Source organism: Podarcis filfolensis (assembly GCF_964270895.1).
Source record: "Podarcis filfolensis genome assembly, chromosome: 3".
NCBI classification, from domain to species: domain Eukaryota; kingdom Metazoa; phylum Chordata; class Lepidosauria; order Squamata; family Lacertidae; genus Podarcis; species Podarcis filfolensis.
This window is the reverse complement of record NC_139606.1, coordinates 117,968,373-117,984,768: the sequence shown is the minus strand read 5'-3', so window position 1 is coordinate 117,984,768 and position 16,396 is coordinate 117,968,373. Positions and strand designations below refer to the sequence as shown.

Genomic DNA, 16,396 nt, shown 5'->3' with positions numbered 1-16,396 from the left:
TCCGTACGGCCAGCTACAAACAAACTACACACACATATATAGTCCTCAGGGTCCTCCATGCTATAACAAGGTAAACAAATGACAGGCTGACCTTTTTATTCTTTCTCTTCCGCCCCCCCCCCAAAAAAAATCCTGGCTGTGTTCAAACCAGTTTCCGCTCCCCAAAGCTTTCCTCCTGCTCCTCCCTCCGCCAATGTTGTTTAATCCATTTATGCCTCTCCCCCCCCCCCCCCGCCAATCTCCTCCGTGCGACACTTTATGACTTTGTAAATCAGCCTGAGCGGCACCAAATCAAACGCTTTCTTCCCGAAGACCCTGATAACGTATGTCTGCCGTTTCAGTCTTGTCTAACCTAACGATTTGGTCGTATAATAAAACCGGATTTCAGCAGATTTGTCAGCCGTGACCTTCGCTTTTTATGAATCTGGGCTGGCTGTCCTCTTGTTAAATTATGCATTTCGAAGTCTTCTGCCATCTTTGGAGGGTTTTTTCCTCCCTCTCTCTTTTATTAGCCGGCCCCTGTCTTAATAATAATGCCGTCTTGCAGCGCCGTTCGGAGGGAGGTTTAAGGATGTGTTTTGGGTGCAAAGAGGAGTTTTATCTCAAAGGCTGGGGAAACAAAGGTTTTTTTCCTTTTTTGTTTTTATCCGATTTCTGCCTCCCATAGGGATGGACCTCTGTCTGCTGAGGGGTTTTTTGACGTGGCAAGTATCCATGTTGGGAAAACGCTGCACGTCACTGGTTTGGGCATGTAAAAGGGACGTGGGTGGTGCTGTGGGTTAAACCACAGAGCCTAGGACTTGCCGATCAGAAGGTCGGCGGTTCAAATCCCCGCGACGGGGTGAGCTCCTGTTGTTCGGTCCCAGCTCCTGCCCAGCTAGCAGTTCGAAAGCACGTCAAAGTGCAAGTAGATAAATAGGTACCACTCCAGTGGGAAGGTAAACGGTGTTTTCGTGTGCTCCTCTGGTTCGCCAGAAGCGGCTTAGTCCTGCTGGCCACATGACCCGGAAGCTGTACGCCGGCTCCCTTGGCCAGTAAAGCGAGATGAGCGCTGCAACCCCAGAGTTGTCCGCGACTGGACCTAATGGTCAGGGGTCCCTTTACCTTTAAGGTGGCATGTAAAACTGTTTTATCTGGAAGAAAAATGGTAGGGCATCTATCTTGCATGCAGAAAATCCCAGATAGGGCCAGGAGGGCCCCCTTTCTGGAGACCTGGAGAAGCCCCGGCACCTGTCTGTGCAGGTAGACCGATGGCATCTTCCTGTGTTGGACTAGGACTCTGGCAAGACCTGGGTTCAAATCCTCACTTGGCCATGGAGCTCACTGGGAAATATTAGGCAGCCCCTAGCTTAGATCCTGACGTGGGTGGCGCTGTGGGTTAAACCACAAAGCCTAGGACTTGCCGATCGGAAGGTTGGCGGTTCAAATCCCCGTGACGGGGTGAGCTCCTGTTGTTCGGTCCCAGCTCCTGCCCAGCTAGCAGTTCGAAAGCACGTCAAAGTGCAAGTAGATAAATAGGTACCGCTCCGGTGGGAAGGTAAACGGCGTTTCCCTGCGCTGCTCTGGTTCGCCAGAAGCGGCTTAGTCATGCTGGCCACGTGACCCGGAAGCTGTACGCTGGCTCCCTCGGCCTGAAAGCGAGATGAGCGCTGCAACCCCAGAGTCGGCCACGACTGGACCTAATGGTCAGGGGTCCCTTTACCTTTACCTAGCTTAGACCCAGCAGAATCCTACCTGGTCCAACCGAAAAGAGACTCTGGGTTCAACAGCGCTCAGTGGGTGTGCCCCCAGCTCATCCATGAGTTCAAGCCTGGTTGTTTTGTGCTTTTAAAGTGGTTTCACAATCCTAGTTAAGGACAGGGATTTTAGCAGCTCACATAAGGGGCAGGGATCGGCGGGAGCGCTGGATTTCCATCCAGGAGGCAGGGAAAGCCGCCCCTGTTGCGCGATATCCAAAGGAGCGGAGAATCTCTTGGGTGCGTGTCAGATTTAGGATAGCTTGTAGATCTGAAAAACACAAGGCAAGGAAGGCAATCTGCACAAGCCACAGAGGATGCCTTGCTTTCTAGCGCCAACCTGGTGCCCCCCAGACGCGTTGGACCACTGATGGCTGATAGGAGTTGTAGTCCGAAGTTTCTGGAGGGGGCGCCAGGTTGTCAGAGGCCGGTTTATACATTTAGCATTCCTCCTTCTTTTTTTGGAAATTTTATTTACAACATAACATAACCCCACCCAATACAGAAATCCACCCTGATTAAACGTGAATATAACATACAATAAGCATAACATACAACAATACAAACAACCAAATAAAAGACTTCCTTTATCCTGTATCTGGCCTCCTTATTTACTTCTTATAAGCGGTTTCCTTTATGAATCATTATTAAGATTTTTCTCATTATAACTTAAATATCCACAAAGTCTCCTGCAGACATTAATCGAAACAAGTCCAGGTATGCATTTTAGGGCACTGTTTTGTGAAGTATTCTCTGCATTTTCCCCATGCTTTTTGAAACTCTTGTCTAGTGTGATCTCTAATTGCCTCTGCTAATCTAGCCGGTTCAATATACTCTTAACAGTTTGTCTTGCCATTCCTTTTTTGTTGGCACAATTTCTTTATTCCTGTTTTTAGCAGTTAGGATCCTTGCCGCTCCTGTGGCATAGAGGAATATTTTCTGATCTTCTCTTGCTATACCTGTGTCCGTTATCCCTGGTAGAAAAGCTTCTGTATTTTTCATCAAGTTATACTTAAACATTTTTTTAAGCTCGTCATATACTATGTTCCAGAAGCTTTTGATTTTTTCACAGGTCCAGACATTTAGCATTCCTAATTGCATCTTTTGCTTTCCCGCTGCCTCTTATAAAAAAGCATCGCTAACCACTTAAGGGATCACTTTCGCCTGGCTCTGCTGTTTTAGACAGTGGCCTTTGATGCAGGAGGGGCATGGCTGAGTGGCAAGGCCTATGCTGTGCTTGCCAGTGGTCCAGGTTTGCCCTGCGCATCTTCAGGGGAAAGGATCTCAGGTGGCAGGATCTTCATTGACCATGGAGAGCTGCTTCCTCTCCATAAGCTATGTGATAGGAATTTTATGGTCTTAGATATATTCTAAGTCAAAAAAATAAAATAAAAAAAATTCCTTCCAGTAGCACCTTAAAGACCAACTAAGTTAGTTCTTGGTATGAGCTTTCGTGTGCATGCACACTTCTTCAGATACACTGAAACAGAAGTTGCCAGATCCTTCTATATAGTGAGAAGGTGGGGAGGGGTATTATTCAGAAGGGTGGTGGGAATGGGTGATTGGCAGATAGCTGTGATGAGCCTGTTGACGACTCTTAACGACTGCAATAGGTCTTACAGGAAAAAGCAAGGGGTGAGAAGGTGAAAAATGGCTTTGTCATGTATAATGAGATAAGAATCCAATGTCTTTGTTCAGACCAGGTCTCTCCATGGTTTTAAGTTTGGTAATGAGTTGCAATTCAGCAGCTTCTCTTTCCAGTCTATTTCTGAAATTCCTTTGTAGTAATACAGCTACTTTGAGATCTTGTATAGAATGTCCTGGGAGATTGAAGTGTTCTCCTACTGGTTTCTCTGTCTTGTGATTCTTGATGTCCGATTTATGTCTGTTTATTCTTTGGCGTAAGGTTTGGCCTGTTTGTCCAATATAGAGAGCTGAAGGACACTGTTGGCATTTGATGGCATATACAATGTTAGACGATGAGCAATTAAATAGTCCCAAGATGGTATGTGTGATGTTGTTGGGGCCAGTAATGGTGTTGTCCGGGTGTATGTGGCAGCAAAGTTGGCATCTGGGTTTATTGCAGGCTCTGGTGCCAGTGTCCGTGTTACGTCTGGTTGTATATTCTAAGGTAATTCTTAGGTAATATTCTAAGGTAATTCTTAGGTAATGTTCATAAGTGTACCAACCAAGAACTTACATAGATCAGCACAGGAAGACCAACCTGAAGCCATTTTGATTCTTAAGCTGACCTTTCTCTGCAAGGTCAACGTGGGAAACCTCCCCATTGTCTCTTTCCTCACAAATCCTGTCTTAAGGGTATGTCTGTGTTTGAATAGGGTGTGAGCCTGTGACCTGGCCCAGGAACTAAGTATTTATCATTACAAAAGACTGGCCAGGCTACCCAGGAAATCCAATCAAGTAACCTGCCAGATAGGAGATAAACAACGACAGGAGAACAACAACATTCAAAATTTCTGTTTTAGACCGCCTTTTCCGTGATGTAGGTGTGATGTATCTGAGGGGTGGTCTTAGGTTACACCCATTCTGTGATGTATGTATGATGTTTCTGGGGGTGGTCTTGATCTACAGGGTGGCAATTTCAAAAGTCTTTATAAGGCCTTGCGCGCCATTGTTTTGGGTTCCTCCTCCTTTCCTGCGGGTGAGGAGAGCACCCTGTTGCAACAGATCAATAAAGATCAGGCTTACTAGCTGCTTTGCTTCTCAGTATTCTCTGGTTGGCCTCTGTTATCTTCTCCTACCAATAGGGAACCTACGGAAGGACTCTATATGGGCTCTTGGATACCCCATAAGGGAAAAGGGCAATTTTTGTTTACAACAGCTACATGCACCGATCTCTGACGGTATAGGGCATCTCCATGTGTGTGTGTGTGTGTGTGTTTGGTTAAATATATATTGTATATTTGTATTTACGTATATGTTTTGTCGGGAGCGTCATAAAAAAAAGCCCTTCTTCACACAGTGCGTAGTTAAACTGTGGAACTCCCTGCCACATGAGGCAGTGAGGGCCACAAACCTAGGTGGCTTTAGAAGAGGATTAGACAAATTCATGGGTGGTGGAGAGAGCTATCGATGGCCACTAGCCAAGATAGCCATTCTCCGCTTTGACCTTTGGAGGCAGCGATGCTTCTGAATGCCAGGGTTGCGAACGTGATCCGTGCGGGATGCATGTTCGCAACCCGCGTCTGCATGTCTGCGCATGTGCGGGTTGCGATTCGGTGCTTCTGCGCATGTGCAAAGCGCAATTTGGCGCTTCTGCACATGCGCGACCGTCGAAACCCGGAGGTAACCCGTTCTGGTACTTCCGGGTTTTGGCGGTCCGTAACCCAAAAAAAACACAACCTGAAGCGGCTGTAACCCGAGGTACAGTGGTACCTCAGGTTAAGAACTTAATTCGTTCTGGAGGTCTGTTCTTAACCTGAAACTGTTCTTAACCTGAAGCACCACTTTAGCTAACGGGGTCTCCCACTGCTTTGCGATTTCTGTTCTCATCCTGAAGCAAAGTTCTTAACCCGAGGTACTATTTCTGGGTTAGCGGAGTCTGTAACTTGAAGCGTCTGTAACCTGAAGCGTCTGTAACCCGAGGTACCACTGTAATAATAATAATAAAAATTTATTTATACCCCGCCCTCCCCGGCCAGAGCCGGGCTCAGGGCGGCTAATGCCAATAAAATTACAAGGAGGGGAACAAACAAACAAACAAACAAACAAAAAACAAAGAAACCAGTTTATTAAAATACGGGTTAAAATGCAATTTAAAATGCAGCCTCATTTTAATAGTAGCCCATAAATCAAAACCATAAGGGGAGGGAAACATATGGGTCAGGCTGAGTCCAAACCAACGGCCAGGCGGAACAGCTCTGTCTTGCAGGCCCTGCAGAAAGATGTCAAGTCCCGTAGGGCACTGGTCTCTTGTGACTGAGCATTCCACCAAGTCGGGGCCAGTACTGAAAAGGCCCTGGCCCTAGTTGAGACCACTCTAACTACCTTGCGGCTTGGGACCTCCAAAATGTTGCCATTTTTGGCCCTAAAGTCCTCCGTGGGGCATACCAGGAGAGGCAGTCCCTTAGGTATGAGGGTCCGAGGCCATGGGCCTTAAGATATTAAGGTCTAGGACTTCCGGGTTGGCGCCTCCGGCAATGGCAGAGCTCCTCCGATCGGGAGGAACTTGCTCCGTGAAAAGCAGGGTCTGACCGCCACGGCGAAGGCGGAGACCCATTGAAATCACAAGCGGGAGAAGCTTGTGAACCTGGGATTCGGCTGGCACCTTTTGCACCTCCTCTGCTCGCGGGGAAACCCGGTTTCGGGGATCCGGAGCGACGTGGGGTGAGTGGCGTGGTGCTTCGAATTGACTGCTTCTTTCACGGAGCGAAGCCGCATTGCTGTTGCCGGAGAGCGCTGACTTTTTCCTGTGGACAATTGGATTTTAAACAATTACCAATGAGTAGAACGGAAAATTGGATCTTTAAATACCTTAATTTGGCACCGAAACGGGGAAGGTCTTAAACAGGAAGTCCGCCTTCCCCTTTTGTAAATAGATTGAAGCAAAGACGTTATAAGCTAAAGTCTTTGAAAGCTTTTGGGAAAGGATTAAATTTTCATCGGTTAAAACTACAAAACCCCCCTTGGAAGCAGGAGAAGAGGGGGGAGATTTTGGACTTAGCGAGCCTGCAGGAGAGAGTGAAAAACCAAATTACCACTGTTCCGAACCTGGTAGGGGCTGCCAGAAAGAGTGAAGTTTTGGGAGAGTTCATTGACTGCGAACAAAATATTTTTGACAGCTAGTTAAATAAGAGAAAGATACTGTTTCCATTGTCCCCTTCTGCATTTAAAAAGGAGGAAAAGTAACTGGAAATTGAAACTATTTTTACGGCTTGAATTGTGTCTGAAAGGATTGATACAAGTGGAGACTGTTTCCCTCTAGAGGGAGTCTTTGAAACTGTCACAGGAGTGCAACTGGGGAATCACCAGCTGCAAGATAAGTAATTGTGAGAACCAGAGATTGACCTTGGACCACTCAAAATGTTGACAGGAGAAGCCATTGTGACGGTATTATGTAAGATAAGCTACTCGCTGGAACAGCTTCATAAGAAGACGGATGACATGTCTTTTAAAATTGACAACTTGGATCAAAAAGTGACTAATTGGAGTCAAAAAGTAAGTACCAACACAGAAATAATTCAGGACTTGGTACAAGAATCTACTTTGGCAGGACAAATTGTGGAGGAGAAAGAGAAAGCTGTGGTTGTTGAGCCTAAAGTAATACAAGGGGGATCCTCAGTCTTACAGAAGCAAATTGAGGATTACAAGTTGAGGCCTTCTATGATTGAATCTAGAAAAAGCCAGATTTTGAGGATTGGATCCCGGCTTGAACGGAAGAAGGAAAGTTGGAAGGATCCCTCTATGCAGGGATCAACTGACTTTTGGGACATGGACTTGGGTCTGGAGGAGATTGGAGTTCTGGGGGCCTTTGGATTCGGAGGAATTTTGAAACATGTCATGTAACATCTTATAGACCTCAGCTTTAACTATGGAAATTTGGCTGACCTGCCTGGAAGGAATAAAAGCATTGTTAGGTTGGAGTCTTCCCGAGATCTGCTCTTTGGCATTAAAGAATATGAAGAAGACCTGCAGAAGGGACCTGGAAAAGAGTTAAGAGCCTCGGACATAAGATCTCCAGGTTGATGGACTATATGGAATTGACGGAAAGGACTGGCAGAATCCGAAACCAGGGAGAGGAGATGGTGGAAGAAGATTAGAGAATTTAAAGTTTATATATAGTAACACTGTAAAATTAATGAATGATAGAAAAATGGTGGAAAGAAATTTTATGGCCTTAGCAGAAATGTTATAAGGAGTTAAGCATATATAAGCATTTTAGTTTTAATGATAAAAAATATGTTAAGATATTTATAATATGACGGAAAATAGAGAAAGATGGAAAGGATTTGCTGAAACAATTAATAGAAGTGGAATACAAAAAGGGAGGTGAGAGGTAGTCGATGAAACAAGGGAATGAAAGATAGAGTATGGAAAAGGTGTGATGTATGTTTTTAAATGGTTATTGTTTTGTTTAGGGTTAAGGTGGGTTAGGGTTTTGTTTTGTTTAGTTTAATATGTTTAGGTTGTGTTTTGTATTGTTTATATATTGTATTGTAATGTTTTTTTTTCTCTTTTGTTTTTTTCTTCTCTCTCTTTTTTCTTTTTCTTTTCCTTTTCTGTAATTTTTAAAAGTAATAAATATTATTTTTTTAAAAAAAGATATTAAGGTCTAGACAGGTATACATGCAAGGAGGCCTTCCATCAGGTATCCTGGACCCAAATTATTTAGTGCTTTTAAAGGGTGATTCCAGCCTCCTTGCATGTATACTTGTCTACAACTTAATATCTTAAATGGAGGCCTTTCTCCAGGTCGTGGTTGGCAGGTGGCTTAGCGGGAGAAAGCCTTTTTTGGAAATGGTGGCGCCCAACTCTGGGAATGGTCTGTCTGGAGGTATTTGCCCTTTCATTCCCTGTAGAGTTCCATTGGTTAGAACATGGTGTTGGTAACGCCAAGGTTGAAGGTTTGATCCCCTAGTGGGACAGCTGCATATTCTTGCATTGCAAGGAGTTGGGGCGCTTTCAACGCTACAGTTCTATGATTCTATGCTCTCCCACACCTTTTAAATTTAAATTTTAAATTAAATTAAAATTAAATTTTAAATTAGTTCTTCAAACTATAGTTTTCCCTTGCCACCACATGCTGGGTTTTAGAGCTATTTTTATTGATCTTGTCTGGTTTTATACTGATTTTGCGCTGGTGTGGCATTTGGTGGTGGTGGTTGTTATTATGGGCTGCCAAGAGGGCATGATCCACTGGTTCATATATGAATGCCAACAGGGTAAAAATGGACGAAAGAAATAAATTCTGTTCTGTTTATACATTGACGCAAAACTATTGCAATTTGATAATTTTGTTTCAATTTCTAAAGCGTACAAGATGTATTTATTTAATAGATTTCATAGACACGGTGTGTATATACAGGCCGGTTAAACATGCCGTTTGTGTTGTTTCCAAACAACAATGACAACTGATTCTAATAGTGAGAAATTTGCAATATTTTTGTGAAATTCTGTTTCGTCTGCTCCCAAGGGTGGGCAAATTCGGAAACACAGCTTAGCATGTTTTCTAGCTTCTCAGCTGCCAACATCCACCAGTTTTTGTGTAGCATTGAGATACAGTGGTGCCCCGCAAGACGAATGCCTCGCAAGACGAAAAACCCGCTAGACGAAAGGGTTTTCCGTTTTTCGATGCGCTTCGAAAACGCCTTGCGAGTCTTGCGATTTTTTTCGCTTTCCCCCCTTTTTCTAAGCCGCTAAGCCGCTAATAGCCTTTTAGCCGCTAAGCTGCTAAGCCTTTAATAGCCGCTAAGCCGCTAAACCGCTAATAGCGCTAATCCGCTAAGCCGCTAATAGGGTTGCTTCGCAAGACGAAAAAACCGCTAGACGAAGAGACTCGCGGAACGGATTATTTTCGTCTTGCGAGGCACCACTGTACAAACTTCCTTCCTTCCTTCCTTCCTTCCTTCCTTCCTTCCTTCCTTCCTTCCTTCCTTTAAAAAATGAAAATGGCATATACCGTAGCAGGTTGTTGAACTGGGTGTTCATAATGCAGGATAGCTATTTCAGGTTCATGGGTTTGACCTCTTGTTGGGCGGAAGATTCATGCGTTGCCAGGGGTTGGACTAGATGACCCTCGTGGTCCCTTCTAACTCTGCCGCTCTGTGATCCTGTACACTTGCGTGATCCCTTCATTGGATCAGCGCTGCCCTGGATGCGATTGCCACAGCTCGCCAAAAGGTGGCAAGAAAAAGAACGGAAAGTTTGAGAATGTTTGGACCAGAAGCATTCCTCCTAGGAATTTTAGGCCAAGATATATATATAAAAAAAGAAATTTGGAATTTATTTATGTATGCAACAACAGCGGCAAGAATTAAACTAGCACAAACTTGGAAGACAGAAGAAATACCAGCGAAAGAACAATGGCAAGGGAAACTTATGGAATAGGCAGAACTGACAAAACTAACAGAAAAACCACATGAAAAGGATAACAAAGACTTTAAAGGAGAATGGGAACCATTTACTGTACAATATATATGAAGAGGCAACGTAAAGCAATGGACTCATTGGCAGGGTTTGAGGAAACAATCACAACTGTACACAACAAAAAATAAAGACTATATATATATTGGGAAATTTTTGGGTAAACAATACGCAGGGTGAACAATATGTAAATAAAACAAAACAGGAGTATGAGGGAAGTCCAGGGGAGGAGGGTGGAAATATGAAAAAATGTTAAAGGTATATTGTTAGAAGAAGTATACAGTGGTACCTCTGGATGCAAACGGGATCCGTTCTGGAGCCCCGTTCGCATCCAAAAGTGAACGCAACCCGTGACCGTGCGTCTGCGCGGGTTGCGATTCTCCGCTTCTGCGCATGACGTCATTTTGACCTTCTGTGCATGCGCGAGTGGCGAAACCCAAAAGTAACGCGCTCCGTTACCTCCGGGTCGCCACAGCGTGCAACCCGAAAATACTTATCCCGAAGCTACTTCAACCCCGAGGTATGACTGTACATGGAAGAATCAATAAAAAATATTTTTTAAGCACATTTATTTAAATGTTGTTTTTATTTAGTCGTTTAGTCGTGTCCGACTTTTCGTGACCCCATGGACCAGAGCACGCCAGGCACTCCTGTCTTCCATTGCCTCCCGCAGTTTGGTCAGACTCATGTTTGTGGCTTCGAGAACACTGTCCCACCATCTCGTCCTCTGTCGTCCCCTTCTCCTTGTGCCCTCCATCTTTCCCAGCATCAGGGTCTTTTCCAGGGAGTCTTCTCTTCTCATGAGCTGGCCAAAGGACTGGAGCCTCAGCTTCAGAATCTGTCCTTCCAGGGAGCACTCAGGGCTGATTCCCTTCAGAATGGATAGGTTTGATCTTCTTGCAGTCCATGGGACTCTCAAGAGTCTCCTCCAGCACCAGAATTCAAAAGCATCCATTCTTCAGCGATCAGCCTTCTTTATGGTCCAGCTCTCACTTCTATACATCACTACTGGGAAAACCATGGCTTTAACTATACGGACCTTATTTATTTAAATAGCACCGCCAAAGTACATTACACTTTCCAGGATACATTAGCACAGGTCTCTTGCTCCATACAATTCTGGAACCTTGAGCTGAAGAAGACTCACTCCAGGCCTGGATTTAGCCGCAGTACTCTCATCCACAGCCTGGTCCCTGCACGAGTGCCTTGGAGAAAAATAACAATTAATAAGTGATCCATGCAATTATTATTATTTAATTAAATCGCCTTTCTGATTGTAATCAGCCTGAACCTCTTCACCCTTGCTACTTCCAGCTGTTTGGGATCAGAGCAAGTTTGCTTATGCCCGACAGGCAGAAATCCAACAGATGACGCTAGGCTGCACCTGTTGGTTTTATTGCCTGCCGTGAAGCTGCTTCAAAAGCACACAGCCCTTCCTTAAAGGGAACCGGCGTTGCTGGCGAAGGAGGGTGGCGATGGTAGGGCAGACTGTACTCAAACATCTTAATTGCAACCAGAGAGAGAGATGAAGAAAACTGAAGTGGCTCCCAAGGAGATATTAGAAAATCCGAGCTGAAAATGAGAATGATTTAATGTCAAATGAGACAAATGCCGAGTTGATACTCCAATGCCTCACGCATCCACTTGTCCTTGGCGCTGAGAAAATGAGATTTTTAATATCGGAAAAACAGATTGCCACGGAGGCTCATCCATTGTAAATTTGAGCTGCCTTTTAGTGGGGCTTTTAAGCCGGGGATTGGATTGTTCGTTCTGTTCCACAGTTGCTGCCACGATTTTCATACTAATATGTAATATCTCCGCCCACCCCCCTCCCGCCTTTGAGATGACTGCACCAAAGATGGAAGAACTCCCCTTATTTTTTATTTTATTTTTTTGGCCTCTGATGCTCCCTCCCCATGTCCTCCTCCCCCTCCTTCCCTCCATCCCCTTAACAAGTTAATTTCATTAATGAATAATGCAGACAGGACAAAGGTTTGTCAGCTTTAACCTCTGCATTAGTTATAGAGATTAATGACACCGATTGCTCTGGCTGGGTAATGCAAGCCAGGGAGACCTGGGTCCCTGGTAGGAAGCTGGAGGGCGAAGGCCTGGAACTTCGCTATTTCGGGTTTGTTTTTTAAAATCTGGTGGTGTCAATATTCTTTCAGCACAAGGAGTGGGGACCACTTCCCCTCGTTGACATCTTTTTGGGAGCCAGCCATCTTTTGGGGAGTCAGTCTAAACCACTGAGCCTAGGGCTTGCCAATCGGAAGGTCGGCGGTTCGAATCCCCGTGACGGGGTGAGCTCCCGTTGCTCAGTCCCCGCTCCTGCCAACCTAGCAGTTCGAAAGCACACCAGTGCAAGTAGATAAATAGGTACTGCTCCGGCGGGAAGGTAAACGGCGTTTCCGTGCGCCGCTCTGGTTCTCCAGAAGCGGCTTAGTCCTGCTGGCCACATGACCCGGAAAAACTGTCTGCGGACAAACGTCAGCTCCCTTAGCCAGTAAAGCGAGATGAGCGCCGCAACCCCAGAGTTGTTTGCGACTGGACTTAACTGTCAGGGGTCCTTTACCTTTTTTTACCCTTGGTAGCCCCTTCATGGATCACTGCCTTGTCGTGGCGAAGGGGCTTGAATAGCTCAGAGAAGTGATGTGCTGTGCCATGCAGGGCCACTCAAGATGGACAGGTCATAGCTGAGAGTTTAGACTAAATGTCATCCACCTGGAGAAGGAACTGGCAAACCACTCCAGTATATTGCCAAGAAAACTCCATGGACATAAAAAAGGAGAAGCTTTGAGAGTTTCCAAGGCATGCTTTGGTTCATGGGGTCACAGAGAGTCGAGCAGGACGCAAGAAGACTAAACAACAGTTGGCAGCAGTGTTAGAAACTCAGATGTATAATCTAGGTGGCAAACAGCTCCTTAAACCAGGGTTACAGTCTGATTGTGCAGATGAAATACAGTGGTACCTCGGGTTACATACCCTTCAGGTTACAGGCTCTGCTAACCCAGAAATAGTACCTCAGGTTAAGAACTTTGCTTCAGGATGAGAACAGAAATTGTGCTCCTGTGGTGCGGCAGCAGCAGGAGGCCCCATTAGCTAAAGTGGTGCTTCAGGTTAAGAACAGTTTCAGGCTAAGAACGGACCTCCGGAACAAATTAAGTACTTAACCCGAGGTTAAGCCTTATTTCGCCATTCTAGGCTTCATCAGTAGAACAGGCTCATATGTAATATTACAGGATTGTGGATCTTATAGCATAGTAGTGGTTGCTAATATTCTGGACTCTTCTGCTTTTTTCGTTGAACTTTATGAGACTTCTGTTGAAATCTACAAATTGATACAATGAATAGTATACCTTAATTATTCAAAAGTACAGCCGGTTTCGTCTTGTGTGTGTATTGAGTATGTTCCACGTAACCATAGGTTTGTTGTTGTTGTTTTGCAAATGATCTTATTCAAAGGCACCCAAGTTGGTGGCCATCATTGCTTCCTACCTGATCTCAGACAACCCCACCACAAGAAAAGATGCATCCTTGTTCCTAGGGGAAAACGACAGAGATCCCAAGGATGGGAAAATAAGCACCTATTAGTGGGAATGTACCCAAAATACATTACACTAAGGACCATTACTTGAAAAAATAAAATAAAATGTGTGCATTGGGCAAAATTGCATACAGAATGCCTGTGCTGGGAGAATTGCAACACTGATGGTTTTCCATGGTGATTTCATTCACCGTATTTTTCGCTCCATAAGACACATTTTTTTCTTCCTAAAATGTAAGGGGAAATGTCTATGCGTCTTATGGAGCGAATGTGTGGTCCCTGGAGCCGAATTGCCCAGGGGCGAAAAGCAGATCATGCATTTATATTTTTTTTGAAAGAGGGAAGTGGGTGTTGAAACAAAGCTTCTAATCTGCAAGAGATCGGGGAGGGAGATAAGGGACGGTAGAGATAAAGGAGACTGCCTGGGAGCGGGGAGGTAAAAGCCCATGGACCCTCAGGATTTTTGCATTGGGTCACCCCAAATTCACCATCAGATCACACAGCATGTCCATGGCTACAGCCTGCACCACAAAAATCATGCACCCACTGTTTTGTTCAGAGTATTTTTTCCCTTGTTTTCCTCCTCTAAAAACTAGGTGCGTCGTATGGTCAGGTGCATCTCATGGAGCGAAAAATACGGCGATTGCAAACTAAAATGTGACAAACTGAACTTAACATGGAGGAACTGAGAGAACTTGAAATGGATAGGCTGGTCCATTCCTAGCTGAAAGGGTTGCGCGCGCGCGCACACACACACACACACACACATACACATATATAGTCCAGTATCACCTTAGAGACCAACTAAGTTTGTTCTTGGTATAAACTTCGTGTGTATGCACACTTGTTCAGATTTCTGAAGAAGTGTGCATGCACACAAAAGCTCTATCTATCTATCTATCTATCATCTATCTATCTACTGCGTCAGACCAACACGGCTACCTACATGATTCTATCTTTGAAAGTCATTAACTGGCTTTTTTTTTGTACCATTCCAGGAAAGGTGATTCCCAAGCCTGTTTTCTCGCGGTTGAATTCCCCCAAAGGTTAGGAGCTTTTGACAAATATTTAACATGAATCTTAAATACATTCTGTGTTAGCTTTTCAGGGGATCAGATCAGCCGCTGTTCCCTGCTGTTCTCTGTGCCATTCTTTAAACCCGAAACGAAAACCGAGAGCTGTCAAAATGGCCTTCCATAATCTTCTTTCCTTTAAGCTTGTTGAGTTCAATTCCTCCACCCTTCCCTTCTGATTTTTGCCCCTTCTATTTTATCATTCATGTAGCTTCCCCCCCCCAAATCCTTCCTCATCTGCCCATATCTGTAGTGTGCAAAACTGTCAACATGCAACGATGTAGTACCTTGGTTCTTCAATGCCTTGGTACGTTTACATTTTTTCTCCCGAACCCCAAAAACTTGGAAGAGAGTTTCCAGTTTCCGAATGCTCTTTGGAACACGACTTCCGTGGCTTCTGATTGAGTCCAGGAAGCTCCTGCAGCCAATTGGAAGTCTTTACCTTGGTTTTCGAACGGTTTCAGGAGTCGAACGGACCCCTGGAACAGATTAAGTTCAACATCCAAGGTACCACTGTATTGGCTTTGATTGCCACAGCATCACATTGTTGGCTCGAGTTTCCTACATCAATGCATCTTTCTGAGGATGTGGTATCTTAGTTTTATATTTCGTTCGTTAATTATGGGGTTTTAGCAGTGTTAGAAACTCAGATATATAATCTACTCACCAAATGACACCTTAAACCTACGTTCCTGTTGCTACAGTGGAATGTGTAGGTGCTGTTTTGTTTGTTTTTTAAGTAGTGGATGTTGTTGTTGTTTTCATTGTTTTCATTTCTGTACTTCTTTATATTTTAAAGAACAGATCTCATTCATAGAGTTCCGATCCCAGAAATGTAGAGTTGGAAGGGACCCGGTTTAAATTCAAACATCAAATAAAACAATCTAGAATAAATTTAATTCACGCTTCAAGCAGATCCTTTCAGATGCTTCTCTGAGTGACATTTTGCTTTCCCCAGTCACCATCCTGGCATCCAGAGATCCCCATGTGGTCGCAATTGCACCCGTTCCAGTCGCAAAACATGCCTGGCTCCTGGCTGATTTCTAACCCTTTCTTGAAAGGTCCGAGTGCAGAATAGAGCAAATGATACATCATAAGATATTTACCCATAGTCAAGAAAGATGTCCCATCTTTTAGGAGAGAAATTCTGGCTGCATCTGATTAGAAGGGAGTTTTGAGGCAGGAAGAGGATAGGATAGACACGTACATCTCAAGGCAGCTCTGCAGTTGTATGAGTTGTATTAATTCACCTCTCCGCCTGTGTCTTGTCAAGCTGTGTTTTTCCTCAATTCTTTTGCTTATCTGTTTCAGAATGGTAACTAATGCCGAAGACCTCCCGGAGGCTTTCTGACTTCCTCTCCCCATGTAAAGTATGCTGAGAACCTTTCCAGTGGTGTAAGTACAATCTCAACCCCCAACCCCCTGTTCAGTTTCAAAAGCATGATGTGTGTAAGAGAGCAGAAAAGGGGGAGAAGCCGTGGGTCAGCCCCCTGGTCTGCTGTTATTAAGGTACAGTCATACCTCAGGTTACAGATGCTTCAGGTTGCGTTTTTTCGGGTTGTGGACTGCCGAAACCTGGAAGTACTGGAACGTGTTACTTCCGGGTTTTGGCGGTCATGCATGCGCAGAAGCGCTAAATGGCGCTTTGCGCATGTGCAGACGGGGGTTGCGAACGCTGCGGGTTGCGAATGTGCATCCCGTACGGATCACGTTTGCAACCCGAGCATCCACTGTATTTGCCAGACAGTTACAGGAAGAGCGTGGGGCCGTCTTTCAGTCTGTAGAAGGTACAGTCGTACCTTGGATATGGAACACCTTGGCTCCCGAACAAATTGGCTCCTGAATGATCAAAACCTGGAAGTGAGTGTTCTGGTTTTCGAATGATTTTTGGAAGCTGGATGTCCGATGGGGATTCCGCAGCTTCCGATTGGCTGCAGGAG

At 44.9% G+C, this 16,396-nt stretch overlaps 1 protein-coding gene and 1 long non-coding RNA gene across 9 annotated transcripts in view; both read left to right on the top strand.

The window, feature by feature from the left end:
• The window catches only part of LOC310758799, a 155,413-nt gene that overhangs the window by 59,903 nt on the left and 79,114 nt on the right, over positions 1 to 16,396 (top strand). The gene's annotated exons all lie outside the window — the stretch shown is intronic.
• The window catches only part of HMBOX1 (homeobox containing 1), a 123,431-nt gene that overhangs the window by 42,843 nt on the left and 64,192 nt on the right, over positions 1 to 16,396 (top strand). For all 8 annotated transcript variants that reach the window (XM_083605371.1, XM_083605376.1, XM_083605373.1 and 5 more), the window contains exon 2: positions 15,768 to 15,851. In XM_083605371.1, the coding sequence (XP_083461497.1) occupies positions 15,829 to 15,851 (23 nt within the window). In that variant the 5' untranslated portion in view covers positions 15,768 to 15,828. The remainder of the gene's footprint in view (positions 1 to 15,767; positions 15,852 to 16,396) is intronic.